Below are 25,101 nucleotides of genomic sequence, written 5' to 3'. Positions count from 1 at the left end.
CTCCTGAGGGGAGTTTTTATTTCCCTTTCTCTGGACAGGGTACCCTAGCAGGTTTAAGACTGCTCCTTTCTCTTCTTTTCTGCCCCGTAAAAAAGTCTGCCGTGAAAACGTTGTGAAAGCAACGTCACCACAGAGTCGGAAACGACTGGTGCTTGCACAGGGGACCTTTCCTTTCCTTTTCCTTTCTCTCACAGAGCACCTTTCCACAGAACCTACACACACCAGTTAGGAATGATGGGCCTTTAACAGGATGCTTATTTGTCACACTAAAATCAGCTTTCTTCCCTCAGCTGAACCCCAAACCCTAACTAAAAAGCCCCATAAACACTTGGTTAAACAGATGCTCCTTTCCAGAGCTGCGAAATCCCCATCCAAAAAGTCAAACAGGTTTCCTCCCTCCTTTTAAAATGGAACCTGGTTCAGCCCCGCCCACCCAGTAGAGTCCCTTGGGGGCTGAGGATCACTTGGATTTGCGTGAAGCCTAAATTGCAAGGATTGGCCAGGTTTGTCCCAAACACACTCACCTGCTCCACGCCCAGGCAAAAGCTGAGGCAAATTTGCTTTTCCCAAAGTGACGCAGAGCCCAATTCCTGTGCGGGGAGAGGAGGGGCCTCTGCCTACATCCCCCATCACTTTCACAAACTAAAATGGAGGAGGATGGCTTTGTCCCATTGCACTCAATACTGCAAGTGCAGCCCCATGACCAGGTGAATACCCCTGCGCTCCCTGCTAAAAGGGCTGTTTTGACTCAGGAAAATGTCATGTCAAAGGAACCCCGAGGGAAAGGAAAGGTCCCCTGTGCAAGCACCAGTCGTTTCCAACTCTGGGGTGACGTTGCTCTCACAACGTTTTCACGGCAGACTTTTTGACGGGGTGGATTGCCATTGCCTTCCCCAGTCATCTACACTTTCCCCCCAGCAAGCTGGGTACTCATTTGACTGACCTCGGAAGGGTGGAAGGCCGAGTCAACCTCGAGCCGGCTACCTGAAAACCCATCTTCCACCGGGGATCGAACTCAGGTCGTGAGCAGAGCTTAGGACTGCAGTACTGCAGCTTTAACTCTGCGCCAAACCTACTTGTTAAAAAAATGTATCATGTGGTCTGGCTCTAAATTAGGCAAGGATCTGTAGAAGGATGCTTCAGAATCTTATTATCTGGGCATTTACACTCTGACAAAAAAACCCCACAAGTGGCAGGAAGCCATTTTAAATTCGTGTGTGCATGCGCATGACTAATGAAAATGCATGGGGAAGCTGAGTGACAGAAATGGTGTGCAACAGCCATCTGAACAGGCCCATGTCGCCCCATGGACAGGATGGGGACGACTTGTGGGGAAGTGTGTGGAGGCTTCAGGACGGCTCTTTTTGAGCCATTCTTATTGGGAACACCTCCCAAATGCCCGTCTGTTATCACCCATAGATTCAAGAATCACCTCAAAGGATTGCCTATACATTTACAAGCTACAAAATGCCGCATTCTTGAGACATGCAGACTAGAAGGAAGTGTGTTGCTGAAATCTTTCTTTCAATAAAGCCAACTGAAGACTGGAATATAGCAAGAGTTTTTTTTTTTAAATCCTAGGATTAGTTCCATGGAATTTGTAGTAGAAGTCTTTTTAGAGATGGAGACGATTTCTTGGGGAATCAAAAATTATTTATGACTTTGCTGTTGGAAATTCAAATGCTTTTAAAAGCTTGTCATGATAACTAAAACAAAATCCACACTGCACGATGAAATTGTCAGTTTATGGGCAACTGTCTTACCGAACTAGCACAATAAAATCAATCCATCCAAATGATGCCCATCACTTCAAAATGTTTTGACTGATGTTAACGCAAAGGTTAAAAGGTCTATAAATGACATCTGGCAATGTTCAGAGTAAAAATACAAACATCTCTTTTCAAGAGTTACAGATTTTGAAGCAAATATTCAGAGCAAGCAGAATGGCTAGATATATTAAATAATGACAAGATATCCTTGGTTAAAATCAACACCTCAAAATGGTCTTTCAACCAAGTGGTGCCAAACAGGACAGGGAGGTTCAGAAATCTACACCTTCCTGCCCACATTCCACGGAGAGCCAGTTTGGTGTAGTGGTTAAGTGTGTGCACTCTTATCTGGGAGAACCGGGTTTGATTCCCCACTCCTCCACTTGCACCTGCTGGAATGGCCTTGGGTCAGCCATAGCTCTTGCAAGAGTTGTCCTTGAAAATGCAGCTGCTGTGAGAGTCCTCTCAGCTCCACCCACTTCACAGCGTGTCTGTTGTGGGGGAGGAAGGGAAAGGAGATTGTGAGCCGCTCTGAGACTCTGAAATTCGGAGCGGAGGGCAGGATATAAATCCAATATCATCATCATCACATGTGGGGAAACCAGTTTTGACTCTGATCTTTTTGGAACCCTTTGAACGCACAGGTTCAGGAAACATTGGGGCAGGCCACTGGAAGCTCCTGAGCATTATTGGAGGATCTCAGATGAAGAATGACATAACGTAGCTGCCAGTTTGGCGTGGTGGTTAAATGCACGCACTCTTATCTGGGAGAACCGGGTTTGATTCCCCACTCCTCCACTTGCAGCTGCTGGAATGGCCTTGGGTCAGCCATAGCTCTGGCAGAGGTTGTCCTTGAAAGGGCAGCTTCTGTGAGAGCCCTCTCAGCCCCACCCACCTCACAGGGTGTCTGTTGTGGGGGAGGAAGGTAAAGGAGATTGTAACCCGCTCTGAGATTCAGAGTGAAGGGCAGGGTATAAATCCCAATATCATCTTCTTCTCTGAGAAACCCCACTCCAGTTGAAGAGCTAAATCCTTTGCTTGGCAGCATCCCCAGCACATTAAGCAACCAGCTCAGCGATATGCAAAGCTGCTGGTCAGTGAAATTTCTGCAAACATCTCCCCTCCAGCTTTAAAAAAGTCAATCACAGCACTCACTAAGGCACAGTCCACGTTCTGGTCAAGGCAGCATGTTCCCTGATGGTGGAGAGGTTTCGCAGATCCAGTGGAGGTGGTCGTGCTGGAAGAAAGAGAGAGAGAGAGAGAGGTCTACTTATTGTTCCATCACTGGTCAGAAAAGGCAGGGAAGTGCATTCTGGAAGCCAGGCCTTAAATTCAGCAGGAGCTCACAGGAGCACAGCTCCTGAACCTTTCTGAGGGTTCCCCTCCTTCTCCCCAACTACCTTGTCCATTGACTAGCAGCTGCATAACTAGCCCTGGATTAGGAGAGTGGGCAGCCAGCCAGCCAGCCACCAGAAGCTTTGACACACCCTCAGCAGCCCTCAAGAGCCCCGCGGTGCAGAGTGCCAAAGCTGCAGCACTGCAGTCCTAAGTTCTGCTCGCGACCTGAGTTCGATCCGCGGCGGAAGCTAGGTTTTCAGGTAGCCGGCTCCAGGTTGACTCAGCCTTCCGTCCTCCTGAGGTTGGTAAAATGAGTCCCCAGCTTGCTGGGGGGAAAGTGTAGATGACCGGGGAAGGCAATGGCAAACCACCCCATAAAAAGTCTACCGTGAAAACGTGAAAGCACCGTCACCCCAGAGTCGGAAACAACTGGTGCTTGCACAGGGGACCCTTCCTTTCCTTTCCAGCAGCCCTCATTAACCCCTGGAGAAGCCCACGCCACTCTTTCTCCACTTCTTATGTGATTTTGGGCAGAGAGTGGCTTGCTGGCCTTTTGACTGTAGGGGAGGGCAGCCAAAGAGAGCCTCAGGTGAGCGAGGCCTGCTTGGGCTGGCTGGATCTCTAGCCAGCCAAAGCAGGCCTTGCTTGCCCGGGGCTCTCCTTTCTTGCATCAGGTTGCTTTTGGCTGGTAGGGGAGCAGCATACGTTAATATTATGCTAATGAACTCCACCACCTATTTTTCTACAAAAGTAACTCCTGCTGGAAGCATTCTGTGCTCCTGATTGGCAGGGCTTCTTTTGAAGCAGGAACTCCTTTGCCTGCTAGGCCACACCTCCCTGATGTAGCCAATCCTCCTGGAGTTTACAGCAGGCCCTGCACCGAGAGCCCTGTAAGCTCTCGGAGGATTGGCTATATCAGGGGTGTGTGGGCCTAACATACAAAGGAGTTCCTGCAACAACAAAAAAGCCCTGCTGATTGGTACTTTAAAGTTCATGGAAGCTGAAGGTTACTTGAAGGCGGCAGAGGCCATTGTTCCCTGCACCCAGACTGCGTGCGCAGCGTGCAGGTTTCCTCCAGAAGCAAAAATTCAGTTCAGGGGCACTGCAAAGGTGCTTCACCTGCTACAAAATCCCTGCACAAAAAATTCCTTCTGTGAAGGCCACCGTGCAAATCTCACATATATGTGATCATCCACATACGTTTTAGCAGTGCTGGATAAAACCCTGTGGAGGCCCCTAGGCAGTCGAAATCTTGGGGGGGGGGGGCCTCACAAATTATCTCAGAGCCGGAGTGCCCGCCCTGCTGCCCACGGACCACGCTGCAGCCTGCCGGCACCTTCTTGAAAGCCCCTTTTACTAAACTGCAGGGGAGAGGCAGAGAGAGGCAAACTTGAGCTGATTCCACATTAGCCTTTGCTCTGGCTCCAGCGCTGTGTTTCCCCTGGGGCAGATGTTGGTTTCCGCATATCTTGACCCGGGGCGGCAGTTTGACCCGCCTCCGAAGCGGTGTCGCCCCGAATTTAGGAGATCGGCAAAATGCGAGAAGTTTATTTTTGATGCGGTTCCGGGGCTCGAAATTTATGTGTGGAGCTCACGCCAATGCGCTGTCAAACTTCTCGCATCAGTAGGACACACCCACGTAACTCCACGCCCATGATTCCGCCCAGTTATTTCGTCATACTTCCTTAATTTTACTCCCTTTGAAAATTATCCAATATTTTCCTGAAATAAGAGTAATTTTTTAAAAAAACAAATCACGTTTCGCGTTACAATGCGAAAAATACACAACGATGTAACACGATTTTCTTTTACTGAATACATACATCCCTTGCTTCCACCCGCCCCCCATTCTTTATGGTATTCCACGTGATTTTGATAATGTGTCATTGCATTGTGATTACTTTCTTCCCCCCTCCGATAAAAATCATGATTATAATTTTTTTTCCAAATAAGATCGTTACGACGCAACTAAATAAATAGCGATGTTACACAAACTACTTTAAAGATGTGCGATTGCCACCTTTATCGATCCCCTCCCCCCGTATGGCCTCAAACGGGAACGGGAATTTGATTATGTTTATAGGTTTATATTTTTGATAGGTTGGGGAAACTTTCTCCCTTAACCCCTCTGCATAAATCTTCCCCCCCGACCTTCATGCATCTGTTTGTAAATTGTTATAGCTTTTAATGGAAAACTGTGTGCTTAACACTCAGCGTGTGTGGATAAAAATGATGGCTGGCTCAGATTTCCCGGGGCTTAGATAACCTGCCAATGGCAGGGCGAAAGGAAAACACATGACTTTGTCAGTATTATGCCTCTGGCATTACACTGTAATGCAAACAAAGACGATCGCATTGTAACGCAAACACGCATGTGTGGTAAAAAAAAATAAGGGAAACGTATGAGGGAGGGGGAAATTGCTACGATTGTGGGGGAAACTCCGGGAGCAGCAGTAATGCGGAATCAGAACACACGGAACAGAATGGGAATTGAATCCGGGAGAAATCCTCTAGCGCGGAATCGGGAAATACACCCGCATGGAACAACCTCGGAGTGAAAGGGAGGCAAACGCCAAATGCGGAATCAGCCTTGGTGACACCAGCAGCAGCCACATCAGGCAAAGAGCGGCTCAGTTGCTGGCTGTGCGTGCAGACTGGGAGGGCTGCAAGCAGGGGGGAAACAGGAGGGGGGGCCAGCCTGGGGCCCCTAGAGGTGTAGGGGCCCACAAGCCAGTGCCTACTTTGTTTAATTGTTAATCCAGCTCTGGAAAGTAGCGAAGAGGTCCGAGCTCATGTTCCAGTTCCTGAATTTTTGCTGAGTTCCTTTGACTCACTGGCTGCAATGTCCATTTATGGGTCCCCCCCAAAATCTGCTCACAGACCCACCCCTTAGGAAACGGCCCCTTACGTTTTCGACGAGGCTTGAGATCCCGGTTCACAGGGGGCGGCTCCAGGTCCGTCGGGAGTTCTGGCAAAGGGCTGGAGCGTTTCTCAGTGCTGACAGAAGGGAAAGTGAAGGTGGCTGAGCCTGGACTCATGGGAATGTAGCCGTCAGGTGTGCAATCCGATCCTGCGATGGGCGGGGAGGCACTGGGGTGCATGGGCACGTAGCTGTCCTCAGAACTGTCCGACTGGCAGGAGTAGAGTGGGCTGAACCGACATGGCTTCAGGAACGAGAAACAACAGGAAAAGAGGCAGAGTCAACAGGATGGCTCCGAATCTGAGGTCAAAAGTCCAAACATCGTTCATTCCCTTAGGGTCTGCAGACAGATCTTTCAGCTCTTCAGCCTCTGCGGGAAATGATCATAACCCTCCCACTGCTCCCAGCTCTCCCTGCTTTGTCAGGGGTTTTCACCAGCTGTTTGAGTCCCCTTTCTGATTAACTACCATCTCCCAGATGAACCAGCCTCTCCCTTAAGGTTGTTCTCCAAAGCTTTGCTTCTTGATGGTCCTGTCTTTGGAGGTCCAGTGCCAACTGTGAACAACCAGAGACACAGCGCCTTTTCTGATTTTTGTTTTGTTTGTTTCTGCAGTCAAGTCACAGCTGACTTAAGGTGACCTTGTAGGGTTTTCAAAGCAAGAGACATTCAAAAGTGGTTTGCCACTGCCCTGCTTCCATGTCCCAACTCTAGACTTCTCTGGTCGTCTCCCATCCACATTCTAACCGGGGCCAACTCTGGTTAACTTCGGAGATCTGACAAAATCAGGCTAGCCTGGGCATCCTAGGTCAAGGCCTTTTTTGTGGTGGCACCCAATTAGATTTTCCTGCCCATAGTAATCTTCAAAAGACAGAGGGAAAGAAGGAGGGGCGGAATTACATAATTAAGTCAACTCTGAAAACTCACTCAGGGCCATCATCCAGACTTGGTTACAAACTCTGGGAATATACAAATAAAACCAGGCCTGTTGGGCACGTTTCAGCCTAGAAAGCAGTTCATTTCCAATAAAATCAGGAAGCAGAAGACGACGACGCTGGATTTATATTCCGCTCTCCACTCAGAGTCTCAGAGCAGCTCACAATCTCCTTTACCTTCCTCCCCCACAACAGATACCCTGTGAGGTGGGTGGGGCTGAGAGGGATCTCACAGCAGCTGCCCTTTAAGAACATAAGAGAAGCCATGCTGGATCAGGCCAATGGCCCATCCAGTCCAACACTCTGTGTCACACAGTGGCCAACCTTTCAAGGACAACCTCTGCCAGAGCTGTGGCTGACCCAAGGCCATGCCAGCAGCTGCAAGTGGAGGAGTGGAGAATCAAACTTGGTTTTCCCAGATTAGAGTCCGCACACTTAACCACTACACCAAATTGGCTCTCTGGATAGCGAAATGGGGAGATACGACCACTGCACTGTCAAGGTGAGCAAAGAATCATCCTGTTCCAAAGGGGTCTACAGACTGCATCCCAACTACTGATTCACCCCGACTCATTAATATGCAAAGACATTTTTTTGAAAACCCTGAAAACTCAAACCCTGCAATCCTACAGAGAGCCCATTAACTTAAATGGACTTAGAAAGGTATAATGTCATTTAGGATAATACTGGGAGCGTGGAGAACTGCCAAACTTGAGGGATGGAGCTAAAGCTGAAAAAAGGAGACTTGTTCAGAAGATTATTAGTGCTACTTGCTACTGCTAGCTGGAAGCCTGTAAAAAGAGCAGAGGGGAGGGAGAAGCATTTGGAATTCTCTCCCCTTTAAACTCCAATACAGTCCCAGGTGTTTAAACAGGCTAACTTCTGCTCCATTGTTTCTTCTTTTACTATCTCTCAACGTTCTGTGCCTCCTGGCTATTTATTTTTTTCTTCTTTACATAGTTCTCAACACGCCCGGGGGAGTCCTCCCCAAATATGTGTAAATCCCTATCTTGTGTAGAAGATAAGAAGATATTGGATTTATATCCCGCCCTCCACTCCAAAGAGTCTCAGAGCGGCTCACAATCTCCTTTCCCTTCCTCCCCCACAACAGACACCCTGTGAGGTAGATGAAGATATTGGATTTATATCCCGCCCTCCACTCCGAAGAGTCTCAGAGCGGCTCACAATCTCCTTTCCCTTCCTCCCCCACAACAGACACCCTGTGAGGTAGATGAAGATATTGGATTTATATCCCGCCCTCCACTCCAAAGAGTCTCAGAGCAGCTCACAATCTCCTTTACCTTCCTCCCCCACAACAGACACCCTGTGAGGTAGATGAAGATATTGGATTTATATCCCGCCCGCCACTCCGAAGAGTCTCAGAGCGGCTCACAATCTCCTTTCCCTTCCTCCCCCACAACAGGCACCCTGTGAGGTAGATGAAGATATTGGATTTATATCCCGCCCTCCACTCCAAAGAGTCTCAGAGCGGCTCACAATCTCCTTTACCTTCCTCCCCCACAACAGGCACCCTGTGAGGTAGATGAAGATATTGGATTTATATCCCGCCCTCCACTCCAAAGAGTCTCAGAGCGGCTCACAATCTCCTTTACCTTCCTCCCCCACAACAGGCACCCTGTGAGGTAGATGAAGATATTGGATTTATATCCCGCCCTCCACTCTGAAGAGTCTCAGAGCAGCTCACAATCTCCTTTACCTTCCTCCCCCACAACAGGCACCCTGTGAGGTAGATGAAGATATTGGATTTATATCCCGCCCTCCACTCCGAAGAGTCTCAGAGCGGCTCACAATCTCCTTTACCTTCCTCCCCCACAACAGTCACCCTGTGAGGTGGGTGGGGCTGGAGAGGGCTCTCACAACAGCTGCCCTTTCAAGGACAACCTCTGCCAGAGCTATGGCTGACCCAAGGCCATGCTAGCAGGTGCAAGCGGAGGAGTGGGGAATCAAACCCGGTTCTCCCAGATAAGAGTCCACACACTTAAGCACTTGTACTGATGGCCCTGGTCTGCTGCTTTTCATTATAAATGCTATTAGCCACAGTATATATGCAAAGTATACACACACACATATTATATTGGCCACTGTGTGACACAGAGTGCTGGACTGGATGGGCCATTGGCCTGACCCAGCATGGCTTCTCTTATGTTCTTATGTGACACAGAGTGTTGGACTGGAGGGGCCATTGGCCTGATCCAACATGGCTTCTCTTATGTTCTTATGTGACACAGAGTGTTGGACTGGATGGGCCATTGGCCTGACCCAACATGGCTTCTCTTATGTCCTTATGTGACACAAAGAGTTGGACTGGATGGGCCATTGGCCTGACCCAACATGGCTTCTCTTATGTCCTTATGTGACAGAGTGTTGGACTGGATGGGCCATTGGCCTGATCCAACATGGCTTCTCTTATGTTCTTAACCTCTTTATCATCAGAAGGGACTATAAATAGTTCAGGATCTGAGGTGGAGACTTGATAAGGTTGGGAAGCATGGCCTTAGTCAAGTGGGCTCCCAGTCCTTTCCTTTTTTCTAAAACAAACTGTTGTCCCTTTAAGAAAGCACCCAAGGAATGCTCTGTAGCTAAAAAAAGTCACCTCTACATGCAGAGTAGAGGCTCAAGTAATGCCCCGTAGTCCCAGGCCCGTAGTCACCAGGGGGGCACGGCTCCTCTATTAACCCCCCTTCGCCCTGTAGGGCCCCTCCATTCAGCGCCGGCTTGCACCCACCCCCCGTGCCTCCTCCGCCAGCCCGCTGCTGCCGCTACTGCCATCGCCCACCCCTCCTTTCCCTTCCTGTTGCCTCCTCCCCACTGTGCGCGATCATGGCAGGGCGCAGTGCGCTGTGATCGTGCGCCAGAGGGACGGGGAGGTGATGGGGAGGGAAGGGAAAGGAGGGGTAGGCGGCGGTAGTGGCAGCGGGCTGGCGGCGCGCTGGGGGGTGCAAAGGGAAGGGAAAGGAGGGGTGGGCCTTCACCAAGTGGGTTGGAGGGAGGGAGGTGCCACGGAGGGGGGTGGGGCCACCAGAGCCGCGGGGAGATCAAGGGCCTCCAGAGCAACGTCAGTGGAGAGAGTGGGGGCTGCCAGAGCGGGGGGGCCCCTCCACCCAAAATTTTATTTCACGGTCCCCCTTCCCCATCTGAAATGTTCTGGCTACGGGCCTGCCCCGCCAGAGGGTGAGATAGATTTCGTGGGAAACACAACCCTTCCAGACTACTCAAGAGCAGAGCCGTCTGGCCTCCTTCTGCCATACAATGCAAAGGCTGCAGGTTGCCTTTTCCATGCCCAAACACCATAAAGCTGCAACAGAGGAGGGGAGAGCTGCAAACGCCATCCAAGGCTCCTGCAAGGAAGAGCATGATCTAAAAATACAGAACATGCGGAAGATAAGCGGTGCACTGCCAGAGCAAGCTTCCTCTACCTTCTAAAGATGCAACACTCATACTTTTGTATGTGCCCAAGCTGAGATAACTGACAATGGAGAACCTGAGGCTGGAGAGATTACGCACCTAGTAGTGGTTTTCATGTTAGCAGCTAAGTGCCATGAAAACGTTTCCACGGGTTTTTTTTCGTAGCAGGAACTCCTTTGCCTATTAGGCCCCCTGATGTAGCCAGTCCTCCTGGAGCTTACAGTAGGGCCTGTACTGAGAGCCCTGTAAGGAATTCTAGCAGGAACTCCTTTGCATATTAGGCCACACACCCCCCCGATGGAGCCAATCCTCCTGGAGCTTACAGCAGGCCCTGTACGAAGAGCCCTGTAAGGAATTCTAGCAGGACCTCCTTTGCATATTAGGCCACACACCCCTGATGTAGCCAGTCCTCCTGGAGCTTACAGTAGACCCTGTACTAAGAGCCCTGTAAGCTCTTGGAGGATTGGCCACATTAAGGGTGTGTGGCCTAATATGCAAAGGAGTTCCTGCTACAAAAAAAGCCCTACTTTTCCAGAACTGGGGAAACCCTGGCTTTCACAGTTCCTTTAATGGGCCTATTTCTAGGCCTCCTCACTGAAGGACAAAACCTTTGCCATTTTTCACACTTTTTTTTTTTTGCATATTCTGTGTCCATATAATGAATGAGAAAAAAAATCCTTACAGCCTACTAGACTGCTGTTCTCTACTGCTTAAGAACAGTTTTCCTTCTGCACTGTAATGCATGAACAATATTCCCATGAAGTACACCAAAGAATGAAAGGCACTTGGAGCATCTCTCAGGAGTTTCTGGCATGTTGGGGCTGAAGTTTCAACTGGGGCTGGCATCAGGGGTTGGCAGGCATAGTTTAAGATGTGCAGAGCTTTTTTTGTAGCAGGAACTCCTTTGCATATTAGGCCGCACCCCCCTGATGTAGCCAATCCTCCTGGAGCTTGCCGGGCTCTTAGTACAGGGCCTACCGGAAGCCCCGGGAGGATTGGCTACATCAGGGGGGGTGCGGCCTAATATTCAAAGGAGTTCCTGCTGAAAACCCTAGAGCTGGCCAGATTCAGGGAGCTGGAAATGTTAGGCTTATGCTTGGTGGACCAGTTCAACCAGCAAAGGTAAAGGTTAGGGTTAGACTGTGCATATGAACATATGAAGCTGCCTTATACTGAATCAGACCCTTGGTCCATCAAAGTCAGTATTGTCTTCTCAGACTGGCAGCGGCTCTCCAGGGTCTCAAGCTGAGGTTTTTCATGCCTATTTGCCTGGACCCTTTTTTGGAGATGCCAGGGATTGAACCTGGGACCTTCTGCTTCCCAAGCAGATGCTCTACCACTGAGCCACCATCTCTCCCATCCCTGCAAGCACCAGTCATTTCCGACTCTGGGGTGGCACTGCTTTCACAACGTTTTCATGGCAGACTTTTTTTACAGAATGGTTTGCCATTGCCTTCCCCAGTCATCTACGCTTTCCACCCCCCAGCAAGCTGTGTACTCATTTTACCGACCTCGGAAGGATGGAAGGCTGAGTCAACCTGGAGCCGGATACCTGAACCAGCTTCTGCTGGGATCAAACTCAGGTCGTGAGCAGAGGGCTCCGACTGCAGTACTGCAGCTTTCCCACTCTGCGCCACGGGGCTCTTCTTACAACCAGCCAACAGGAGCTCAATGAGGCTGAGAGGGAAGCAGCTCCAGGGACTCATCCTGCCCAGGTTAAACTGGGGCCAGAATCCTGCAAAAGACTGCATCCGCTGGGAGCCTCTGTGGCCCAGGAGGTGAAGCACGGGCTGCTAGCGCTGGGCCATCTCGACATGAGTCTGCTGGGTGGAGGCAGGGCCAGCCCTAGGCAAGGCTAACTTCCGGCGCCCCATCCCCCGCACTAATAACGTCAATGAGTCACATGGGGGGGCCCAATTTGGTGGCCCCAGAAGGCTGACACTCTAGGCAATTCCCCATACGTTTTCAGTAATGCACATGTGCGCACTGAACATTTATTATTTTTTTAAAAGCTGGATGCGACTCAGGGCAGCATGGTGGTTTCACACTGCCAAGGTGCCTCGCTTGTGCCTTTCCACTTCCAGACGCCAAGGAGGAGCCGCGTGTGGCTCAAAAATTTGCTACCACTTCCACGTTTTGAGTCGCACTGTGGAGGCTGGAGGATGGGGTGAGTACGGGACGAGGACACGTGGCAGATGCTTGTGGAAGGATTTTTGGGGTCAATTTCAGAGATGCCCAAAGTGCCTGTCTGTAATCACCCTGTCTGAACCTGATTCCAGGTTCAGTTTGGTGTAGTGGTTAAGCGCACGGACTCTTATCTGGTAGAACCGGGTTTGATTCCCCACTCCTCCGCTTGCCGCTGCTGGAATGGCCTTGGGTCAGCCATAGCTCTCACAGAGCTTGTCCTTCAAAGGGCAGCTGCTGTGAGAGTCCTCTCAGCCCCACCCACCTCACAGGGTGTCTGTTGTGGGGGAGGAAGATAAAGGAGATTGTAGGCCGCTCTGAGACTCTGTCCTTGAAAGGGCAGCTGCTGTGAGAGCCCTCTCCAGCCCCGCCCACCTCACAGGGTGTCTGTTGTGGGGGATGAAGATAAAGGAGATTGTGAGCCACTTTGAGTGGAGGGAGGAATATAAATCCAATGTCATCGTCTTCTTCTTCCCTGTGCATTCCACCCTGCCCCCTACCCCAGCATCAGCAATTGTAGCTTTGCAGTTTGCACCATCATTTATTCAAGAGTCTCCCTGCCTCTCATAATTAAATTAGGCTAGCCTGGCTTTCCCAGTGTTAGTAATATAGCCCTCAGTCTCTCACATCTGCTGATTCTCCAGACAACACGGAAACAGGTCTATCAATGGCCGTTAGCTATGACAGCAGGAAAGTGGAATACCAGATATTAGGGGGACAAAGAGCTGGAAGGATCTGGCTGTCCTCTGTGGAAACAGTCGCAAAGATATTGCAACCCTTTCTCTGCCATCCTGGAACGGAGCTCTGTAGCCAGCTACTCAGCTTGGAAGCGATTATGTTTAGCTGAGCTGAGTTGAAAGCATACTCATGTCTTTCTTATGTCACACTGTCATCTCTGGTCAAATATATAGCATAAGTTTTTGCCTCTGGTCACAAAGGTGGTGCAACTGCTTTTTTTCCATGGGAAAAAAAAAATCTACGACGCAACCCTCTTGCTTCCCTCTTTGGAGCCTTTCAAACTGCCACAAAAGAGCACTTACCAAGTTCAAACTTAGCCGCTTATCCCTGCTTCTTAAGGAATTTTCTTCCATGTCAGCTGCAAAAGAGAAAAGAAAAAGGCACGCAGTGACTTTATGGCTTTATTTGATGACGGACTTGTGCAATCAAGGACGCAACAGTCTCCAATTCTAACATATTTATGTCCTTGTGATGTTGTCCCCCCTCCCCCAGCTGAACCCCTAAGAGGTGAAAGCGTGACAGAAGGGTCAGATGATTGCTTTTAACACTCCATGATTAAGATGGATACAATTACCCAACGATCGTCAATTCTGACATTTTCATTTGCCTCACTGTTTTCCTCTGGAATTAAATCTAAACAATTATGACATACACTTAGCTTGTTATTTCTGTTTGCGTTTCGTTGTATCGTTATGTTTGTATGCTGATTTGCTGTTCAACCTCTGCTTTTGTGTGTATGGATTGGTAAGATGCATTCCAGTTTGTCTGAGGAAGTGTGCCTGCACACGAAAGCTCACACCCTGAATAAAAACAATGCTCGTCTTAAAGGTGTCACTGGACTCTAATCTGGTTAAATGTAACAGCAAACTAAAATTGTAACACACACATGTCCCTTCTTACACACAGGAAAATGCTGATTGATACTTTGGGGTCAGTTAGAAATTCTTCTCCGGGCCAGTTTGTCCAGGGATCCTGGAGGGTTTTTTTTTTTTTGCTGTTTTCTGGGTATGGTGCAGAGGTCACTGTGTGTGTGTGTGTGCGGGGAGATATTTGTAAATTTCCTGCATTGGGCAGGGGTTGGACTAGATGACCCTGGAGGCACCTTCCAACTCTATGATTCTAAATTACTACTATTGTATCCCGTGTCCCTTATGTGGCCAACCATTAGCTACGACTACAGAAAGCCCCAGGTCCAATCTCAAGCATTCTTCAGTTAAAAAAATCAGCAGTAAGTAATATCAAAGAACTCTCCAAAGAGCCATTACCTGCCAGAACAGACAATACTGACCTTGACAGACCGGTGCTTTTGTTCAGTACAAGGCGGTTTCGCATGGAAACGGCTAAAGGGGATGCTTGTGTTGAATTACAAAGAGAAACTTTTCATGTTGCCTGAGTGGGCTTGCAAGATAACATATAACTGTCTGACACGTTATTCAATGCGCGTGGGTGTAAAAACTGCAATCCAATCATTGCTGGATTACGACAACTGCGTAGCATTGTCAAGGCAAGATGCAAACAGAGGTGGTTTGCCATTGCCTGCATCTGTGTAGGAACCCTGAACTTCCTTGGTGGCCTTCCATCTAAATACTAGATGTCACTTTAACAGTGAACTGCCAGTTTAATAGAGGTTGAGCAACACCAGGACTTTTTTTGGTAGCAGGAACTCCTTTGCATATTAGGCCACACCTCCCTGATGTAGCCAATCCTCCAAGAGCTTACAGGGCTCTTAGTACAATGCCTACTGTAAGTTCTAGGAGGATTGGCTACATCAGAGGGGTGTGGCCTAATATGCAAAGGAGTTCCTGCCACAAAAAAAGCCCTCCTAGTTATGAGGAGTCGGAGACCATCATAAGGACCACCGTCAGATAAAAGTAACTATGAAACCAAAATGAACTAAATTGCCTGCTGAAGGTTATGATTCCGCCTACTAATTTCCTTGAGTAGCACCACAATGCTGTTTTTAACATTGTTTAAGTTACTGATTTTAATACCGTTATTTATTCGTAATTTTTTTGGGTTTTTTATTTCGATTTATATTCCGCCCATTCCAATTGGACTCAGGGTGGCTAACAATCATGATAAAACCAACATCTCAATTTCAGGTACAAAACAATAAGATGTAAACAATTTACAATTTAAAACAAAGTATTGGTGCTATATACAATATTGGTACTAAATATGCAATTTATGTTGGTGGTTCTTCTGGTGGAATTGCCCAGCAGCCTATGAACATCTGAAGCTGCCTTATACTGAATCAGACCCTTGGTCCATCAAAGTCAGTATTGTCTTCTCAGACTGGCAGCGGCTCTCCAGGGTCTCAAGCTGAGGTTTTTCACACCTATTTGCCTGGACCCTTTTTTGGAGATGCCGGGGATTGAACCTGGGACCTTCTGCTTCCCAAGCAGATGCTCTTTCACTGAGCCACCATCCCTCCCCTAGTTGTTAAAGGCCTGCTTTAAAAGTTCGGTTTGATTGCTAGCTGCCCTGAGTCCGTTGGCGGAGAGAGCGGGATATAAATCCAAAGTAAGGAAGTAAATAAATAGCTGGGATTAACCCTGCTTAGCTTCCAAGATCTCACGAGGCTGGGCCAGAATGGGCCATCCAGGCCTGTCCTTGTTATTCTCCTCATGCACATCCTTTTGCGTACATGTGCATGTGTGCGGGGCCAGCGCGAGGGGTTCTGCCGCTGGAGGCAGATCCCTGCGCAGTGCCCCCTTCCAGCTCCTTTGATAAAATAAATTGTGCGCGTGTGGCACGATGACGACGCAAAAGTGACGTCATCAAGCAAACGGGGGGAGCCGATGGTTGCGTCCAGCGCGCCTTGCAAGGTACACAGGAAGCAAGCCCCGCCCCCGATCAGGCTTCTTGCCTTGCAAGGCACGCGGGACGCAAGCCCCAGGCCCGGTCTCATTGGGAAGGGTGCCCAGGCAGGGTGGCGCCCTAGGCAGCCGCCTATCCAGCCTACCCCCATGCACCGGTTCTGCATGTGTGTCTCAAATCAAGGCTTTCCCAACTTGAGACTGGCCAAGAGGGACGAGCTCTAACATACTCAGCCACCCTTACCTCTCCAGTTCCGTACGGCGTCCAAACCAGACAAGGAGATCCGTCGTGGCACCAAGGCCCCCTGAGCGCCACAGATCCTCACGTGCCCGTTGTGAAGAAGCCCACTGGACAGCTCTTCAGCCCTTCTGTCTGAGAAGTGGGTCGGCTTGGGAGGCCTTGGCGGTGGCGTGGTGGCTAGAATGTCGAGTTCCGGCATGCCACAGGAAAGGGCGGTCTGGCTTTTATCGCCCAGGAGGGTTGGCGTTAGGGGAGGTGCTGACAAGGGAGAGGAAGAGGAGAAATCACCGGACGAAGGCCCATTTGTGTCTGTGCTCCTGGAAAGGACACCTTGGCCGGCTGACTGGTCCCCCTCCTGCCGCAGGGCACTTGACGGCTGTAGATACAGGGAAGGCTGAGAGGCCACAAAGTCCACAAAGACGTCGTCCGATGAAATCTGCTCCAAGGACCGATCAGAATTGGACCAGCTGTAACACCTGGAAGGGAGACAAAGAGAATCACAATCTGCCTGTTGTTGCTCCTGTTGTTCTGGGATAGCAGTGGGAGCTTAACCCATTCACACGAACCAAACGACTCCAAAGCATTTTATTGTATTTTCACATTTTGTTCTCATTTAACTTCAAAAGGTTAAAACGCTTGGGGCTGTTTAGCTTGCAGAAAGATGTATCGCTCTCTTTATTGCTGAGCAGTCGGGTTAAAACGAATAAAAGATCGTACTTCTTCACGCAAAGGGTGATTAACATGTGGAATTCACTGCCACAGGAGGTGGCGGAGGCTACAAGCATAGCCAGCTTCAAGAGGGGATTGGATAAAAACATGGAGCAGAGGTCCAGCAGTGGCTATTAGCCACAGTGTGTGTGTGTGTGTGTATTGGCCACTGTGTGACACAGAGTGTTGGACTGGATGGGCCATTGGCCTGATCCAACAGGGCTTCTCTTATGTTCTTATGTGACACAGAGTGTTGGACTGGATGGGCCATTGGCCTGATCCAACAGGGCTTCTCTTATGTTCTTAAAACAACATCAAATGGCACTTTCTTTCAGTGCTTTGTTGTTGTTGTTTTTAAATTGGATAGTGGATCTAGCACCTGGGAAGATACTTGGAAATACCCAGGGCTTTTTTGTAGAAAAAGCCCTGTGTAAAACAATAGTGACATCAGGGGTGTGTGGCCTGATATAGTTGCTGTTCCCCTGTAGAGTAAATGGGCTCGTTCACACAGCCACATCTGCTGCACTCACTCTGTCATATCTGTGCATTCATCCTGTGTTTTCGGTTGTCTGAACTCCCCCGGTGTGCGCTCAAACCAGTTCAGAAGTGTGAACTTTTAATTATTCTGATCTTGCCATTCCATTTTTCAAACTGGCAGCGCATATGCACATGGGTGCTCATGCACACCCAAGAAATGTTTATCGAAAAAATTACATAATTGATTGATTATGGCATCTTACATAACTTGACGTTAATCCGCTTGCTATGTTTCCTATCTTTTATTTTCTTTTTTATATATAATGCAGCTGTTATGTTCTTGTCCAATACGGTTTACAGCGTGTTTTTACATACTTCTTACTTAGCTATAAATATTATTTACTGCACTGCAATGTTATTTACATCCTTGTTCCTTTGCAATCTTGTTTGTTTTTCTGTACTGGAAAACTCCAATAAAATGCTAATTACCACACATACACACAAAATGTCAATGTTGGGAAGTAGAAGAAGAAGAAAACTGGATTGGGGTAGGAGTCTGATCGAAAATCCACACCACAAAATGCAACGGGGTAATCAGCAGTGCACCCAAATTGTGCCCACCTTCCAGCCTTGATGGCAGCCAGAATCTACCTGTGAGGGAGGTTAGGTTAAGAGACCTAGTGACAGGCCCAAGGTCAGCCGGTGACCTTCCACGGCAGAATGGGGATTCGAACCTGGGTCTCCCAGATGCTACTTCGACACTCTAATCACTACACCAGAATCTCTCAAAATCAAACAAGCCAGGTTGCCTTTTGCCCTGTGTCTGTCTGTTAGCAAGACTGTTCAAAAGAGGATGATGAGTTACAAATTGCTGAGCAGTCAGGTTAAAAGCGATAAAAGGAAGTACTTCTTCACCCAAAGGGTGATTAACATGTGGAATTCACTGCCACAGGAGGTGGTGGCAGCTACAAGCATAGCCAGCTTTAAGAGGGGATTGGATAAAAATTTGGAGCAGAGGTTCATCAGTGGCTATTAGCCACAGTATGTGTGTGTGTGTATATGTGTGTGTGTGTGCATATATGTATGTATGTATGTGTGTGTGTATACACACACACACACATATATTGGCCACTGTGTGACACAGAGTGTTGTACTGGATGGGCCACTGGCCTGATCCAACATGGCTTCTCTCATGTTCTTCTTACAAGCTTCAAATACCTGACATGGCTGAGTTTGCCAGTCTCACAGTTGGACAAGAACAGGTAGTCTGGAAGAAAGAGAGACTCGGACTCGCTCGCAGTCTCCTCCGCAGCAGAGGTGTCGGCGGCGGCCTGATCAGCAGATGAAGACGGATCTGCGATCCTCAAGGCATGGGCAGAAGAGGCTGGCGAGGGCTGCGGGGAAGAAGTGGTGTGGGACAGGCTGTCCCCCGAATCTGCAACAAACACACACAAAAAAGGATCAAGTTGGGCAGCTGTGAACAGCTGATTGCTCTGCTTTTCTGCAATGAGCTGCTGATTGACGGGGACCTCAAAACAGCCTCTGAGCATGTTGGATCCTCAGGACTGTCCGTGTGCTATCGGTGGTTCTTGTTGCTGTGCTGGTTTCCTGCAAATGCAAAAATTGCAAATGGACTTGACCATATGAAGCTGCCTTATACTGAATCAGACCCTCAGTCCATCAAGTCAGTATTGTCTACTCGAGACTGGCAGCAGCTCTCCTTGGTCTCAAGCTGAGGTTTTTCACGCCTATCTGCCTGGAGCCTTTTTAGATGGAGATGCCGGGGATTGAACCTGGGACCTTCTGCTTACCAAGCAGATGCTCTACCACTGAGCCACCATCCCTCCCAAAAGCTGCCCCAAAAGCTGCTGTTCCCGTTGCCTAGCTGGCTGTGCCACCTGCGTCAAGGCCTGTGCCTGCAAAGAGCCTCTGTTGAACAAGTGCAGCTGCTAGCAGCTAAAAATGCACCGTTTTGTTCTTTGTAAACTTCCGTGTGGTCAAAAAGATGAGCGTTTGACCACAATGAGTATTTTGCAGCAGCTTTGCATGCAGGATGGAGGGGAAGGGAAATAAAAGCTGTGATTTAATGGGGGGGGGGAGGGGGACAATAGACTAGCCGTGTTAGTTTATCTGTAGCAGTAGAAAAGAGCAGTAGAAAAGAGTTCAGTAGCACCTTAAAGGCTGACAACACTTGCGGCAGTGTAGGAGCTTTTATGAGTCACTGCTCACTCCTTCAGATCTTTCATACGGAGTATCTGAAGACGTGAGTACTGACTCACGAAACCTCCTACCTTGGCACAAATTTTGTTACATTAAAAAAAAAATAGCAAACACTAAGAACTTGACAGGACTCTTTGGGGCCGTGAGTCTGAAAACGTCAATTCTACCCCAAAACGTGACAGGAATGTGTATCCTTCACAGAGTTTGTTACCACATAAACCTGCTGCCAGCTTATTCAGAAATGAAAAAACCAACTATGCCTGGAAAAAATACCTTTCCACACAACTCCAGTAGAAATTTCTAAAATTTCTTTATAGTGTACTATGATAGAGCATAATATCAGTAATTTAAGTGCATACAACCATACAAGCACAGTGTCTCTTATAGCAAAAGTCAACCATACAAGCACAGTGTCTCTTATAGTAAAAGTCAATTCTTCTGTGTGACTCCTAAGTTTTTTTTTTCTGTCAATGAAAAAGTCATAGAAGATCCGAAGTTCAAATCAAGAAGAGGAGTCTTTCCACAGTGATCAGCTCAACGGGGTAATTCTGCTTCACACGATTGCCAGCGTAAAGATCCGCGTTTTGCTGAATGAAGCTTTTCCCACAAGCCGAATGAAATATTTACTCTAGAAAGTCACTTGCACTTGCCAATTTCTCAAAGTATTTTTTTTTTTCAAAGCTTCATTCAGTGAAACATGGATCTCTAAGACGGCGGTCAAGACGAAGGAAAATTTCCCTTTTCAGCCGATCGCTGTGGAAAGACTCCTCTTCTTGATTTGAACTTTGGATCTTCTTTGATTTTTTCAATGACAGAAAAAAAAACGTAGGAGTCACACAGAAGAACTGACTTTTGCTATAAGAGACGTTGTGCTTGTATGGCTGTATGCACTTAAATTACTGATATTATTCTCTGTGATAGTACACTATTAAGGAATTTTTGATATCTCTACTGGAATTGTGTGGAAAGGTTTTTTTTCCCAGGCACAATCGTTTTTTCATTTCTATCGCTGTGCTGCTACTGTTCTCCCACCTCAGGGCTGCAGGAAAAAGCTGGAAACAAGGGATCAGTGCTGGAGAAAGGCTGATCAGCAACCACCCAAGGCTAATTGGTTGGAACAGGAAGTACTGTACTCTACTCGACTTGTGTGCCATTTTCTTTACGGGAAACATTTTATTTTTTTTTTCCAATAACAACTTTTATTTTAATCAAACAGTTAAACAATAAAAAAACAATTTAACGATGCATATCATGTAGGTATTCATACTAAATTGCTAGTAAATTAACCACATGACCATCGTACTACATTAAATAAAAATTAACTTGTCTTGTTGTTTATACAAAATGTTAAACTACCTAAAATTAGCTAATGCAAATAATATTTTTCTATTATATTAGAAATCTCACCTTGAGCCATTAAGTATTCTAAAATAGGAAACCGAACTATTTCAAAAGTATTAACTGGAAGAGGATTCTGTATTGATTTTGTGTTAGATGTTATTTTGCTCATTAAGTCAAGATTCCATAATTTTTTATGCCGTAGGTTTAATGATGGTTGCCATTCACTTTTCCAAAGGAGAGCAATACTTGATTTTGCTGCATATAGCAACACAGGTATCATTTCATAAGTAGACCTAGATACTATATAATGAGGCCGTATAGTCAAAGACAATATTTCTGGCTCTAATTCCAATAAGAATCCAGTAATTTCTTTTATTTTTTGGAGGATTATTTTTATGGGAAACATTTTAAAAACCCACCCCTCATCCCAAAGTCCATCACAAAACTCAAAATCAATAGAAACATGGCCTCACAGAATAAGAGCCATTATTGTGGCTTTGTTTTCCAGTGGACCAATTCAGCGGCTCAGTTTTTTAACCTACTTCGGGAATCCCCAATGTTGCTGTGAGTCATGCTGGAAATGAGTACAATGCCATGTAGACATTTTCCTCTTTAACGCCGCTGGCTTCCTGCTTTCCATGCGGTTGGGGGAACCCCCATGTGGAACCAGGCGAAAAGCAGTCTCCAGAATGGTTTGCGTGAGGGCCACTTGGTTTTTCCTTTGCTTTTTGTCCTTTTAAGGGACTTTGGGCTCTGCCTGGTGCCAGAGAGAAGTTTCAGCGACTGCTGGCTATGTTTCCAGTTGGATGGCTTCCATTTTCTTCTGCTTTCCATTTCTTGTTTTAACAATTTATTGATAACATATGGTTACAAAACTTAATTATAAATTTTTGGTACTAACCCATATGGTATTTCAATCCCCCCTCCCTCCAATGTCGACTTCCCCGAAGTTATAGATTTAAGTTCAATACTAAAGGTACTACTAACCGATCAAAGTTCAATATATATTTTTTTCTCATTAATACTAAAAAATTGTCCAATGTCTTTTTACATTCCACTCTTTCTCCATATATCCTTTAAATTTTTTTCCACTCCTTTTTGAATATATCTAAATCATAGTCTCTTAGAGTTCTAGTTAGTTTATCCATCTCACTCCACGATAAAACTTTCATAATCCAGTCCCATTTCTCTGGTATTTTTTCTTGTTTCCACAGCTGCGCATACAATGTCCTAGCAGCTGATAGCAAGTACCAAATTAAAGTCCTGTCTTCCTTTGGAAATTTTTCTAATTGTAATCCAAGCAAGAAAGTCTCTGCAGTTTTCTTGAAGTCGTAACCCAAAATTTTGGAGATTTCTTGTTGTATCATCTTCCAGTACTCTTTCGCTTTTTCATAAGTCCACCACATATGAAAGAAAGAACCTTCATGTTTTTTACATTTCCAACACCTATCCGACATCTTTTTACAAATCCTAGCCAGCTTTTTCGGAGTCATGTACCACCTATACATCATCTTAAAACAGTTCTCTTTGATACTCTGACAAGTTGAGATCTTCATCGAGTTCTTCCAAAGGTGCTCCCACGCATCCATTTGTATTTCTCTATTCACATTGATTGCCCATTTGACCATTTGAGACTTTACTACTTCTTCTTCTGTAGACCATTTCAATAATAATTTGCATACTTCGATATCAATTTTTCATTATCTCCAAGCAGGACCCTTTCCAGTTCTGTTTGCTCTCGTCTGATTCCCTCCAATTTAATATCATTTTCCGTCAAGCTTTTGATTTGTTGCATTTGAAACCAATCGTACTTATTATTTAGCTCTTCTGAGGATTTTAATTCAATTTTGTCTCCTTGGATCTTGAGCGCTTCTGCTTTCCATTTCCAGCAAGCCACGTGTGCACAGGCCCATAGCCACAGGGCCCCCCGGGGCCTTCCATGCAACCCCCCTGGACCTTTATGGCCCCTCTTTTTCCTGGCCCCTGCTCTTTCTGCCGCCACTTTTCCTGTGGCCCTGATCTCTATGCTGCTCTGGTAGCCCCCACTCCACTTCGGGGGTTCCTCCCCCTCCCCCCCTCACTCACCAATCCGGCAAAACAGTAAAGAGCGGGCTCCTGGGGCTCTTTCAAGCCGCCCCCCGCCGATCACATGACGTTCAGCGCTGGGGCGGCCAGCTCTGAACTTGCTGAGCGCCCCGGAAAGCTGGCATAGGAACCGCCGGCCTTGGAGTGCCTTTTCTTGCCGATCATGTGATCAGCGGGGGGGGGGGACCTTGAAAGAGCCCCAAGAGCCCGCTCTTCACCGTTTTGCCGGGTTGGTGAGTTGGGAGGGAGGGAGGAGGTGCCGTGCGGAGGGGGGTGGGGCTACCGGAGCGGGGCCCCTCCACCCAATTTTTTTTCTGTGCCCCCCCCCCAAACTAGAATTTTCTGGCTACGGGCCTGTGCATGCATCACGTGATCATGAAATTCAACAGAACTTTCTACAAAGGATGTTGACAAAGAGGCCTTCAGATCATGACTCAAGAGATTGTTTTTTTCCCTCTTCCCCCATCTTTAAAAAAAACCACCCCCAGCCTGACGAAGGGCTCTGGAGAACTCGAAAACTACCACAGTGTGTTGTTATTTTGGTTAGTTCTAAGGAAGCCACTGCACATCTTCTGTTTTTGGACCTTTTTTTAAAAAAAAAGAGCGAGCGAGCGAGCGAGCGAGCGACTGAATAACACTATTTTCTCCTGGTAGGAATAAAATGGCGGACCTGCAAGCCCGCTAAGATAATTCTTGCTGCTCGCAACTCTGCTGTATCTGTGATGCCCAGCCATTAGTTTTAAAATCAAATTAACATCACATTCTAGTTCTGGAGAGCACCAGGTGTTTATACTGAACAGGAACTGTACTTCCCTAAGCCATAAACAATATCTAGGAACGCCGGCCAAGATATTAATTCAAGCAACGTTTCCAAGAAGCAAAATGTTTACACAGTAAGATGATGTCGCAGTCTGTAAAAAGTGGAGCCAAATTCTTTTTCCCACAGGTGTTCTGCATGGCCCTTCGGAAACGACATGGAAGGCTAATTTGGTGGTGGTGGGGGGAACGGGGGACAGACGCCTGTTCACATCAAAATAAGACAAAAGACCAGCAGGACCTTTTTCAATATGAGTTTTTGTGAGTCACAGTTCAGTTCAGGTTGTGTAAAGCAGGGGTGTCAAACATTAGCCCGGGGCCGAATCAGGCCCCTGGAGGGCTCTTATCAGGCCCCCAAGCAACTGGCTGTCATCTGCTTCCTTCTCCCTCTCTTGCTTCCTTCCGCATCTCAACTTGCTTTGGAATGCTTGCTCAATTACACAGGAGCTACAGACCAAAACCTCAATTTTCTCCATTAGTTGAAGCTCCTCCCCCTCCTGGTCCCCTGGGGAGGGAGGGAAAGAGCCAGAGCTTCCTTTGCCCAGTTCCCTGGATCCCACAGAAGAAATACAAAGAAAGCACTTTTAAGACCAATGTTTTAAGCATGTTTTATTTTAAGGGGTTTTTTTTTTAAACTGAGTCATGTTTGTCTGTATTCTTTAGAAAGTTAATATCTCTGCTAACTAATCTTAAATAGGTACACACATGGCCCAGCCCGACACAGCCTGGCTCAGTCCGACAAGGTCTCATTTGTGTCAGTTAAGGCCCTCATAACAAATGAGTTCGACACCCCTGATTGTAAAGGGATGGTCATACTGGGAATTGTTATGGGGAAGATTACTGCGGGGAAGGAGCTGAGGCATAGAAGTTTGGTGTGAATTCTGTCACGAATCTTTCCGGAGTATACTCTCAAGGAAGGGGAAAAGAGAAGAATCATCTCCACTCCCCTAATCTTTCCCATAAGAATTCCCGGAATGATCATGTGCTTTTAAGTGTGTCAAGTTGCTTCCCTGTGAGGGAATGACCCCCAAACTGTTAACACTCTTGGAAATGGAGGCCCAGGGCTTCTTTGACTACTCCGTCCTC

At 47.5% G+C, this 25,101-nt stretch overlaps 1 protein-coding gene and 1 pseudogene across 1 annotated transcript in view; one reads left to right on the top strand and one right to left on the bottom strand.

Annotated features, from left to right (window-relative positions):
- GAB3 (GRB2 associated binding protein 3) overlaps positions 1–25,101 on the bottom strand; it is a 158,755-nt gene that overhangs the window by 14,068 nt on the left and 119,586 nt on the right. Inside the window, exons 3-7 of the mRNA XM_060249961.1 lie at positions 18,772–18,988; positions 16,372–16,844; positions 13,611–13,666; positions 6,016–6,271; positions 2,925–3,006 (exon numbers count right to left, since the gene is read on the bottom strand). Coding sequence (XP_060105944.1) covers positions 2,925–3,006; positions 6,016–6,271; positions 13,611–13,666; positions 16,372–16,844; positions 18,772–18,988 — 1,084 coding nt within the window. The remainder of the gene's footprint in view (positions 1–2,924; positions 3,007–6,015; positions 6,272–13,610; positions 13,667–16,371; positions 16,845–18,771; positions 18,989–25,101) is intronic.
- Positions 19,102–19,506, top strand: LOC132579650 (metallothionein-like; annotated as a pseudogene).

Source organism: Heteronotia binoei, chromosome 11 (genome assembly GCF_032191835.1).
Source record: "Heteronotia binoei isolate CCM8104 ecotype False Entrance Well chromosome 11, APGP_CSIRO_Hbin_v1, whole genome shotgun sequence".
Classification (NCBI taxonomy): domain Eukaryota; kingdom Metazoa; phylum Chordata; class Lepidosauria; order Squamata; family Gekkonidae; genus Heteronotia; species Heteronotia binoei.
The sequence above is the reverse complement of the archived record's forward strand: the minus strand, read 5'-3'. Positions and strand labels throughout refer to the sequence as shown.